Source organism: Gigantopelta aegis, chromosome 3 (assembly GCF_016097555.1).
Source record: "Gigantopelta aegis isolate Gae_Host chromosome 3, Gae_host_genome, whole genome shotgun sequence".
In the NCBI taxonomy this organism is placed as follows: Eukaryota; Metazoa; Mollusca; class Gastropoda; order Neomphalida; family Peltospiridae; genus Gigantopelta; species Gigantopelta aegis.
This window is the reverse complement of record NC_054701.1, coordinates 12419066-12431753: the sequence shown is the minus strand read 5'-3', so window position 1 is coordinate 12431753 and position 12688 is coordinate 12419066. Positions and strand designations below refer to the sequence as shown.

Sequence of the window (12688 nt, the reverse complement as noted above, 5' to 3'; positions counted from 1 at the left end):
TTTCATAGTACATTGTATATTTATAGACTAGAAAATAACAATCAAATAATAATGTCAAGTTCCTTCTTGAGTTTCTTTTCTTTCAAAAGTAGCACCCTCTCTTTCAAATCCATCAGTTCCATCCGGCGAATGTGCTCCTTCTTTCTCATCTCAAGTATTTTGGATGATGCGCTGTTGGCTGTTGAGTAACTAGGTAAATCTGAAATGAATAATTTTTAGTAAATACATGTCAGATGAAGGAATATATATTTACTCTTTAGCATTTAATGGTTTTTAAATGTTATTTATTAAGTTGTTTTCATATTAACTTTCCCAGACATAATAGCACAAACCACGGTCTTTGTTATATCATTTGTGCACCACTGGTTGGTGCAAGTGTTTACCCAGCCTCCCTAACACGCTCTGGGTTGGAGCCGATACAACAATTACATATCCCATGCTTCGAGTGGTATTCGTACCCAGTACCTGCCAGCTTTTATCCCGCTGATATGGCCATACATCACCGGGGCCGGTAAAGATACAGTACAAGACAACATACTTACGTTGTTCGATGGTGCCAGCGTTAGCAGTTGTGGTGTCCCCTGCGTCAGCAGTTGTGGTGTCCCCTGCGTCAACAGTTGTGGTGTTGCCTGCGTCAACAGTTGTGGTGTCGCCTGCGTCAACCTCGTCATTGTAATTGTAATTGTCTTAAAGTTCGTTGCTTGCTTCCGGTTGTTGGGCCGGGATATGAATTGCGCGACTGGTAAATGATACCGAACTGTTGGATGTTCTCTCGACTACATCTGAAGTAGTGGGCACGTCATCGTCATACCTGTTACGTTGTGGGCTAAGAACATCATCCCCAATTGTATCCGCGATTAACTGACTTTGTTCACTAATGGCTTTATCTTTTGGGCCGCCTCCAGTTTTATTTAATGACCTTTTAGCGAATGAAATTTCAATTTTGGCTTTAATTTTGGCCCTTCGCCAAAAATCCTTTAATTGTTTGTCACTTCGAATCGGTTTATCTGCAAATTGCGATATCATTTCACTTCTAATGACATGCCAAGCTTCATTTTTCTTTTTTACAGTCGCGGCATCAATCTTCTTACTTTCAATTATTAATTTTTTGTCCCTAATTAACTGTGATAAATAGATTTTTTCTTCATTGCTGAAATTTTCTGCACGCTTTCGTTTGCCCATTTCAATCTAACACTGAAACGCATGCACGTGCATGTGCTCTTTTATAGGAAATATGTTTCGTGCAACATGACGGTTGTCGTCACAGATCAGTAATTTCATTGATTTCACACATGCAGATCCAATCTAACTCCTATTAGACCACGTTTCACTAAACATAGTTTTCTCATATTTGGACTTAGTTGGTGAAATAGAACTCGATACTAAAATAAGACTCTTTTTAAGAAGACTTGGTCTAAGGACTTAGATTTGGTTAATGTGGACTTAGTTGGTGAAATCGGCCGATACATGTCTAAGTTCTTAGGTGAACAATGACGTTGACACTGCGACTGAGACCCCCCCCCCCCCCCCCCAAGTGAACGACAGCAGCACTGTCCTTGTGTCCCCACTTCGGTCTCTCTGTAGGTCTGTCTCTTTCTGTTTTTCTGTAAATTATCCTTATTTATAACACACATACTAAACACGTTGTCCAGGTAATAATATATAGTTGTCACAGTGTACTCGTTAAGACGCCTGCAAGACCCGTGACAACAATTAAACTACGTTTTTGATTGCTCAGAACATTTATTTAGTGCTTGACACTACTTGGTCTAATTGACAGGTCGTTAACTAAGTGGATACCACGGCAGACGTCAGATTACCACTTCACTCTAATTAATGCACTTGTAAATATATGTATTTATTTATTTATTTATTTATTTATTTATATACTCTGTCAACAAAGAGACGCATAGGCGAAATATTTATGGAATTATTTCTTTAATACAATGTGGCATAATTTCGTTATTTATGATCGCATCACAGTCAAATTTGACATGAGTATGTGACAATGTTCTTGCTATGGATTGACGGCAGTGGAGGCGTTTTCGTCAACAAACAACGTCCCACGAGGGCGCTGAAAGCAATACCGTGTGTGGCCACCAGCAGCAGCAATCACTGCGCGACATCTCCTTGGCATAGACTGAATGAGTCTCTGAATCCGGGCACGTGGAATCCTAGCCCATTCTTCCTGCAGTGCATGTGACACTTGCGGAAGTGTCTGAGGATCTGATCACGCTGGCGTACACGTCTGTCCAGTTCGTCCCATAGATGTTCAATGGGTTTGAGATCTGGCGAGCTTGATCACCATGGCAGCTCATTAATGTTCTCATTCTGTAGGAAATCCATTGTTACACGTGCCGTATGCGGCTTGGCATTGCCCTGCTGAAAGAGTTCTCTCTGTCGATCCTAAATGAGAAGGATGTGACGGCGAAGAATTTCATCCCGGTAGCGTACAGCTGTCGGGTAGCCTTGTACGAACACAAGTTCACTCTGCCGGTGTATGAGATGGCTCCCCACATCATGACACTCCCTCCACTGAATCTGTCAACTTGGGCGACGCAGTTGTTGGCAAAACGTTCATTGCGGCGTCTGTAAACACGTTGTCATCCATTACGTCGCTGTTGAAGGAAACGTGACTCGTCGCTGAACCATACTCGCCGCCAGTTTCCCAAGTTCCACCCCTGTACATTCGTGCACCAGCGAGTACGTAAATGTCGATGTTGACGACGCAGGACGGGGCCAACATACAGTATAACGGAATAACTGGATACATATACTAGAAATTACAATGTTACGGCAAGAAAACTTGATGTCTGACGAGTTCGACGAGACAAATTGTTCCAGCCATTCAAATCAGATGAATCTAGTGAATTATCAAGAGACCGAAAAACTGATTCCACGGTCTTTACCAAAATATCAGTTATTGACTTCGACTGGCTCATTTATCACAGCCAGATTGGCATTATAGGCTTGGTCTGTATGAAGTAACATTTCTTCTAGATAGTTTCAAAATAGATTGGTGCACCCGTAAGACATAGAAGTCAGGACAAGAATTGTTATTTTAAGTGAGCTCCGTGGTCTAGTGGATAAGCTGCTGGACAATCAAGCTGACGACAGTGGTTCAAATTCTGTCAAAGCTGGCTCACACATTCATTCATCTTTCTCATCTCTGCCTATCATTCTCATTATTTTAATATATAACAAAAACTTTCTTGTTTCTCCCACGATTTCAATATGTTTCGACCCTTTCTGTCAGTTTCCTCCAACTCTGTTGTCCACACCATCGCCTACTTGTCTCAACGTCCTCCACGGTGCAGTCTCTGTGTATTTCCCTGCACCCACCTGTCATCCTCGTCCTTTGCCGCTAATAAAGCTGGTCTGACCCACGGCACTAATTAACGACCGCCGGTAGTAGGGGTGCATAGTAGGTGGTTACAAGTGCCTCTTAACAATGCCAGAAGTAACTACTGAATACTCCCCGAAAGTGGTGAGACTAAGCCCGCAGCTAAAAGCTGATATGGAATGGCAGGTGTGTGGCACAGACAGCCACAAGAGACAAGCACATGTTGCGGTTGGAGAGACAAGGACTGGGATGTGGAGGTGGACAGCGAAAGAAGTTGAAAGATAGGAGGTGTTGCCAAATCGGGATGAAATGATACAGAATTCAAAGGAGACAAAGGAAAGGGGGCAGTGGGGAAAAAAAGAATTAATTTTTTTTATTTTACATAACTATACTTGTAGATGTACATATATTTTTAATGGGTTGAACACCCTCAAAACTTAGCAATTGGATTCAAAACGATTGTTTCAGGTGATGCATGCAACACATTTCTTTGTTTTTGCAGCCATTTTCTTAACCATCTTAAATTATGGAAACGATAACATTTGTAAGAAGAATGTTAATGCAAGAATTTAACTTCATGCACCCCCTATAAAACCCTGTATTTGAAGTAAAAATTATTGTTTGGGGTAAAATATATTGTAGGATATATAGCCACGTCTTACTCCTAACAATATTCGGGGCCATCTTGTATTTAAAAGAATGAATGAATGAATGAATATTTAACGACACCCCAGCACGAAAAATACATCGGCTATTGGGTGTCAAACTATGGTAATGCAAATAAATAAAGTGATGATCAACATCGATATAAAAATTCAAGACAAACAAAAACAGTGTAAAGAACTGTGCAAAAACACAAATATCACAGAATTCTACGGATACTGAATTTTACTCAAAACTTCAATTTTGTGCTGTATTGGCCATTCTCAAAGATAATGTTACACCCCTGCACCACGGTGAGGTTACAGCACACGCAGGGGTGTATTTAAAAGATGATGCAATATCTCAGTTAGCACCTGTTGCAAATGTATTCCTTCGTGAATACCCCCCCCCCCCCCCCCCCCCTCAATTCCTAATTTCACAATTTTGCTATAGTTGATGTAAAATGAAATAAATTTCACTTTACTATAGTGGTGGCCATCTTGGATGTAAATAATGTTCCAATGTCTTGATTAGCTGGGAGTAATTCAATATGAATCCTCTGACAAATAAATCACTGTCATGAACATCAACAGTTTCGTCATTATTGATCAAGTATTGGATATGGTTCCAGTTCTGTTTTGCCAGCCATCTTGGACGCCATCTTCAATATTTCAAAATGCTCAAGGATACCGAATTACACCTCTCGGATCCTTAATCAACACTTATGACAGATGCAAGAAACACAAAGAACATTGTGGGTACAAGGTTTGTAAGTTCTTTAGTAAACGCTAAAACACAGATTTCTCAGATTTTCTGACCACCTAAATGATCAATGTTAAATAGTGTGATAACTAGGTAAAGCTACCCTACTGAAGTCCATCATGCATTTTTGTTTTGTCCTAGGGTGTACTAAAACAATTATAACAGTTTTGTTTGGTGCCCTCAGATGGTACCAATTTTTGTTCTGGCTCATGGACTAATAATATATAGTTGTCATGGTGTACTCGTTAAGATGCCTGCAAGATCCGTGACAACAATTAAACTACATCGTGTCTTTGATTGCTCGTAACATTTTTAATTAGTGCTTAACACTGACTGACCTGGTTAACTATGTAGATACCACGGCTGACGTCAGATTACCAATTAACCAATTCTAATTTATGCAGTAACTACATACATTTACAGTGCTTAAACACCTGTATTTCCACTTAATTACATGGTCCCTCCCCCCGCCCCCCGCTTTCAGTGTTAACTACATACATACACCTGTTTAACACGCATGTTACATACATTTGGCCGTTTTAAACACCTGTTTACGTCTTACACGCATGTAATTACATACATTTGTAGTGCTTAAACACCTGTTTACGTCTTACACGCGTGCAACTACATACATTTACATTAAACACCTGTTTACGTCTTACACGCTGTAAACATACCAGTGTTTACGTCTTACACGCGTGTAACTACATACATTCTTACAGTGCAACTACATACATCTACAGTGCTTAAAAACACCTGTTTACGTCTTACACGCGTGCAACTACATACATTTACAGTGCTTAAACACCTGTTTACAGTGCAATGCTTTAAACACCTGTTTACAATGTCTTACACGCGTGCAACTACATACATTTACATGCTTAAACACCTGTTTACGTCTTAGTGTTTAACACCTGTTTACGTCTTACACGCGTGCAACTACATACATTTACAGTGCTTAAACACCTGTTTACGTCTTACACGCGTGCAACTACATACATTTACAGTGCTTAAACACCTGTTTACGTCTTACACGCGTGTAACTACATACATTTACAGTGCTTAAACACCTGTTTACGTCTTACACGCGTGTAACTACATACATTTACAGTGCTTAAACACCTGTTTATGACTTACACGCGTGCAACTACATACATCTACAGTGCTTAAAACACCTGTTTACGTCTTACACGCGTGTAACTACATACATTTACAGTGCTTAAACACCTGTTTACGTCTTACACGCGTGTAACTACATACATTTACAGTGCTTAAACACCTGTTTACGTCTTACACGCGTGTAACTACATACATTTACAGTGCTTAAACACCTGTTTACGTCTTACACGCGTGTAACTACATACATTTACAGTGCTTAAACACCTGTTTACGTCTTACAGTGTAACTACATACATTTTAAACACCTGTTTACGTCTTACACGCGTGTAACTACATACATACACCTGTTTACGTCTTACACGCGTGCAACTACATACATTTACAATGCTTAAACACCTGTTTACGTCTTACACGCGTGTAACTACATACATTTACAGTGCTTAAACACCTGTTTACGTCTTACACGCGTGTAACTACATACATTTACAGTGCTTAAACACCTGTTTAACACGCGTGTTTACACCTGTTTACGTCTTACACGCGTGCAACTACATACATTTACAATGCTTACACCTGTTTACGTACAATTACATACATTTACAGTTTAACACCTGTTTACGTCTTACACGCGTGCAACTACATACATTTACAGTGCTTAAACACCTGTTTACGTCTTACACGCGTGCAACTACATACATTTACAGTGCTTAAACACCTGTTTACGTCTTACATAACTACATACAGTGCTTAAACACCTGTTTACGTCTTACACGCGTGTAACTACATACATTTACAGTGCTTAAACACCTGTTTACGTCTTACACGCGTGTAACTACATACATTTACAGTGCTTACACCTGTTTGTCTTTTACATACATTTACAGTGCTTAAACACCTGTTTACGTCTTACACGCGTGTAACTACATACATTTACATTTACACCTGTTTGTCTTACACGCGTGCAACTACATACATTTACTGTTTAAACACCTGTTTACGTCTTACACGCTGTGTAACTACATACATTTACAGTGCTTAAACACCTGTTTACCTGTTTACGTCTTACACGCGTGCAACTACATACATTTACAGTGCTTAAACACCTGTTTACGTTACACGCGTGTAACTACATACATTTACAGTGTTAACTAACACCTGTTTACGTCTTACACGCGTGTAACTACATACATTTACAGTGCTTAAACACCTGTTTACGTCTTACACGCGTGTAACTACATACATTTACACCTGTGTCTTACACGCGTTAACTACACCTGTTTACCTGTCTTACACGCGTGTAACTACATACATTTATAGTGCTTAAACACCTGTTTACGTCTTACACGCGTGTAACTACATACATTTACAGTGCTTAAACACCTGTTTACGTCTTACACGCGTGTAACTACATACATTTACAGTGCTTAAACACCTGTTTACGTCTTACACGCGTGTAACTACATACATTTACAGTGCTTAAACACCTGTTTACGTCTTACACGCGTGTAACTACATACATTTACAGTGCTTAAACACCTGTTTATGTCTTACACGCGTGTAACTACATACATTTACAGTGCTTAAACACCTGTTTACGTCTTACACGCGTGTAACTACATACATTTACAGTGCTTAAACACCTGTTTACGTCTTACACGCGTGCAACTACATACATCTACAATGCTTAAACACCTGTTTACGTCTTACACGCGTGTAACTACATACATTCTACAGTGCACCTGTTTACGTCTTACACGCGTGTAACTACATACATTTACAGTGCTTAAACACCTGTTTACGTCTTACACGCGTGTAACTACATACATTTACAGTGCTTAAACACCTGTTTACGTCTTACACGCATGTAATTACATACATTTGTAGTGCTTAAACACCTGTTTACGTCTTACACGCGTGCAACTACATACATTTACAGTGCTTAAACACCTGTTTACGTCTTACACGCGTGTAACTACACCTGTTTACGTCTTACATACATACAGTGTTTAACACCTGTTTATGTCTTACACGCGTGTAACTACATACATTTACAGTGTTTAACACCTGTTTATGTCTTACACGCGTGTAACTACATACATTTACAGTGTTTAACACCTGTTTATGTCTTACACGCGTGTAACTACATACATTTACAGTGTTTAACACCTGTTTATGTCTTACACGCGTGTAACTACATACATTTACAGTGTTTAACACCTGTTTATGTCTTACACGCGTGTAACTACATACATTTACAATGTTTAACACCTGTTTATGTCTTACACGCGTGTAACTACATACATTTACAGTGCAACTACATACATTTACAGTGCTTAAACACCTGTTTACGTCTTACACGCGTGTAACTACATACATTTACAGTGCTTAAACACCTGTTTACGTCTTACACGCGTGTAACTACATACATTTACAGTGCTTAAACACCTGTTTACGTCTTACACGCGTGTAACTACATACATTTACAGTGCTTAAACACCTGTTTACGTCTTACACGCGTGTAACTACATACATTTACAGTGCTTAAACACCTGTTTACGTCTTACACGCGTGCAACTACAACTACAATGTACATTTACAGTGCTTAACACCTGTTTACGTCTTACACGCGTGTAACTACATACATTTACAGTGCTTAAACACCTGTTTACGTCTTGTCTTACACGCGTGTAACTACATACATTTACAGTGCTTAAACACCTGTTTACGTCTTACACGCGTGTAACTATACATTTACAGTGCTTAAACACCTGTTTACGTCTTACACGCGTGTAACTACATACATTTACAGTGCTTAAACACCTGTTTACGTCTTACACGCGTCAACTACACGCGTGTAACTACATACATTTACAGTGCTTAAACACCTGTTTACGTCTTACACGCGTGTAACTACATACATTTACAGTGCTTAAACACCTGTTTACGTCTTACACGCGTGCAACTAACTACATACACGTCTTACACGTGTGCTTAAACACCTGTTTACGTCTTACACGCGTGTAACTACATACATTTACAGTGCTTAAACACCTGTTTACGTCTTACACGCGTGTAACTACATACATTTACAGTGCTTAAACACCTGTTTACGTCTTACACGCGTGCAACTACAACTACATACATCTTACAGTGTTACAACACCTGCTTTACCTGTTTACGTCTTACACGCGTGCAACTACATACACTACAGTGCTTATACATTTACGTCAGTGCATTTACAACACCTGTTTATGTCTTACACGCGTGTAACTACATACATTTACAGTGCTTAAACACCTGTTTACGTCTTACACGCGTGTAACTACATACATTTACAGTGCTTAAACACCTGTTTACGTCTTACACGCGTGCAACTACATACATTTACAGTGCTTAAACACCTGTTTACGTCTTACACGCGTGCAACTACATACATTTACAGTGCTTAAACACCTGTTTACGTCTTACACGCGTGTAACTACATACATTTACAGTGCTTAAACACCTGTTTACGTCTTACACGCGTGCAACTACATACATTTACAGTGCTTAAACACCTGTTTGCGTCTTACACGCATGTAACTACATACATTTACAGTGCTTAAACACCTGTTTACGTCTTACACGCGTGCAACTACATACATTTACAGTGCTTAAACACCTGTTTACGTCTTACTTACACGCGTGCTTAAACACCTGTTTACGTCTTACAACTACAGTGCTTAAACACCTGTTTACGTCTTACAGTGTTTAACACCTGTTTACGTCTTACACGCGTGCAACTACATACATTTACAGTGCTTAAACACCTGTTTACGTCTTACACGCGTGTAACTACATACATTTACAGTGCTTAAACACCTGTTTACGTCTTACACGCATGTAACTACATACATTTACAGTGCGTCTTTAAACACCTGTTTACGTCTTACACGCGTGTAACTACATACATTTACAGTGCTTAAACACCTGTTTACGTCTTACACGCGTGTACTACTACATACATTTACACCTGTTTGTCTTACACGCGTGCAACTACAACATTTACTGCTTAAACACCTGTTTACGTCTTACACGCGTGTAACTACATACATTTACAGTGCTTAAACACCTGTTTACGTCTTACACGCGTGTAACTACATACATTTACAGTGCTTAAACACCTGTTTACGTCTTACACGCGTGTCAACTACATACATTTACAGTGCTTTAACACCTGTTTACGTCTTACACGCGTGTAACTACATACATTTACAGTGCTTAAACACCTGTTTACGTCTTACACGCGTGTAACTACATACATTTACAGTGTGCTTAACACCTGTTTACGTCTTACACGCGTGCGTGTAACTACATACATTTACAGTGCTTAAACACCTGTTTACGTCTTACACGCGTGTAACTACATACATTTACAGTGCTTAAACACCTGTTTACGTCTTACACGCATGTAACTACATACATTTACAGTGTTTAAACACCTGTTTACGTCTTACACGCGTGTAACTACATACATTTACAGTGCTTAAACACCTGTTTACGTCTTACACGCGTGTAACTACATACATTTACAGTGCTTAAACACCTGTTTACGTCTTACACGCGTGTAACTACATAGTGCTTAAACACCACGTCTTACACGCGTGTAACTACATACATTTACAGTGCTTAAACACCTGTTTACGTCTTACACGCGTGTACAACTACATACATGCAACTACATACAGTGCTTTAACTTACCTGCTTAAACACCTGTTTACGTCTTACACGCGTGTAACTACATACATTTACAGTGCTTAAACACCTGTTTACGTCTTACACGCGTGCAACTACATACATTTACAGTGCTTAAACACCTGTTTACGTCTTACACGCGTGTAACTACATACATTTACAGTGCTTAAACACCTGTTTATGTACTTACACGCTGTGTAACTACTGTTTACGTCTTACGTGCAATTACATACATTTACAGTGCTTAAACACCTGTTTACGTCTTACACGCGTGCAACTACATACATTTACAGTGCTTAAACACCTGTTTACGTCTTACACGCGTGTAACTACATACATTTACACTGCTTAAACACCTGTTTACGTCTTACACGCGTGTAACTACATACATTTACAGTGCTTAAACACCTGTTTACGTCTTACACGCGTGTAACTACATACATTTACAGTGCTTAAACACCTGTTTACGTCTTACACGCGTGCAACTACATACATTTACAGTGCTTAAACACCTGTTTACGTCTTACACGCGTGTAACTACATACATTTACAGTGCTTAACACCTGTTTACGTCTTACACGCGTGCAACTACATACATTTACAATGCTTACACCTGTTTACTTACACGCGTGCAACTACATACATTTACAATGCTTACACCTGTTTACGTCTTACACGCGTGCAACTACATACATTTACAATGCTTAAACACCTGTTTACGTCTTACACGCGTGTAACTACATACATTTACAGTGCTTAAACACCTGTTTACGTCTTACACGCGTGTAACTACATACATTTACAGTGCTTAAACACCTGTTTACGTCTTACACGCGTGTAACTACATACATTTACAGTGCTTAAACACCTGTTTGCGTCTTACACGCGTGTAACTACATACATTTACAGTGCTTAAACACCTGTTTATGACTTACAATGCTTAAACACCTGTTTACGTCTTACACGCATGTAATTACATACATTTATAGTACTTACACGCATGTAACTACATACATTTACAGTGTTTAACACCTGTTTATGTCCTACACGCGTGTAACTACATACATTTACAGTGCTTAAACACCTGTTTACGTCTTACACGCGTGCAACTACATACATTTACAGTGCTTAAACACCTGTTTACGTCTTACACGCGTGTAACTACATACATTTACAGTGCTTAAACACCTGTTTACGTCTTACACGCGTGTAACTACATACATTTACAGTCACCGTTTTGGACACAAACTGTATGGACATTCATGCGTTCGTATACCTTTTGTCGGACACCCAGAGGTCGGTTTTCTTTCGTGATGGGGAGTGGTTCAACATTTGTTCCATAATGTCAACACCTAAGGACTTCGATTTAACACTTGTATTTTACATGCAGGTATTGGCTATGGTATTCTTATCGTCGCTACGCTGGTTGGGGCTTATTACAACACAATGATCGGATGGTCCATCTACTTTCTGATATCATCATTCCAGACAAAGGTACCGTGGAGTCTGTGTAACCAGACATGGAACACGCCAGACTGTGTCACGGCCGACAACATGGAACACGCCAGTAACACAAGCATATCGTCGGCAGCAGAATTCTTTGAGTATGTAACAAACCCTATAGTGCTGAGCTTTACATTTTTACGGCCTCCTCCCCAGCAAACATCAAACCGTGGTCGTTATTTTAGGCTAGGTACAGTACTGACATTGTGTACCTTGACCATAATATTGGTTTTGATGGCACAAATAATATCACTACCCTAAAGTTTTGCTAAAATGTAAGGGTCTGGGACACACTGGGCCGAAACATAAATACACATAATACAATACAAAGTCTATGGGCTTAACTTCGTAGAAGGTTACTGGAATCTCATTAGAACGAGTGTATTGTTAGGATGTGGACACGCGGGGATCTTGGGCTTAACTTCGTAGAAGGTTACTGGAATCTCATTAGAACGAGTGTATTGTTAGGATGTGGACACGCGGGGATCTTGGGCTTAACTTCGTAGAAGGTTACTGGAATCTCATTAGAACGAGTGTATTGTTAGGATGTGGACACGCGGGGATCTTGGGCTTAACTTCGTAGAA

The 12688-nt window shown here is 39.6% G+C and overlaps 1 protein-coding gene across 1 annotated transcript in view; it reads left to right on the top strand.

Moving 5' to 3' along the window:
- The window catches only part of LOC121368497 (sodium-dependent serotonin transporter-like), a 76081-nt gene that overhangs the window by 21290 nt on the left and 42103 nt on the right, over nt 1-12688 (top strand). Inside the window, exon 7 of the mRNA XM_041493233.1 lies at nt 11991-12204. Coding sequence (XP_041349167.1) covers nt 11991-12204 — 214 coding nt within the window. The remainder of the gene's footprint in view (nt 1-11990; nt 12205-12688) is intronic.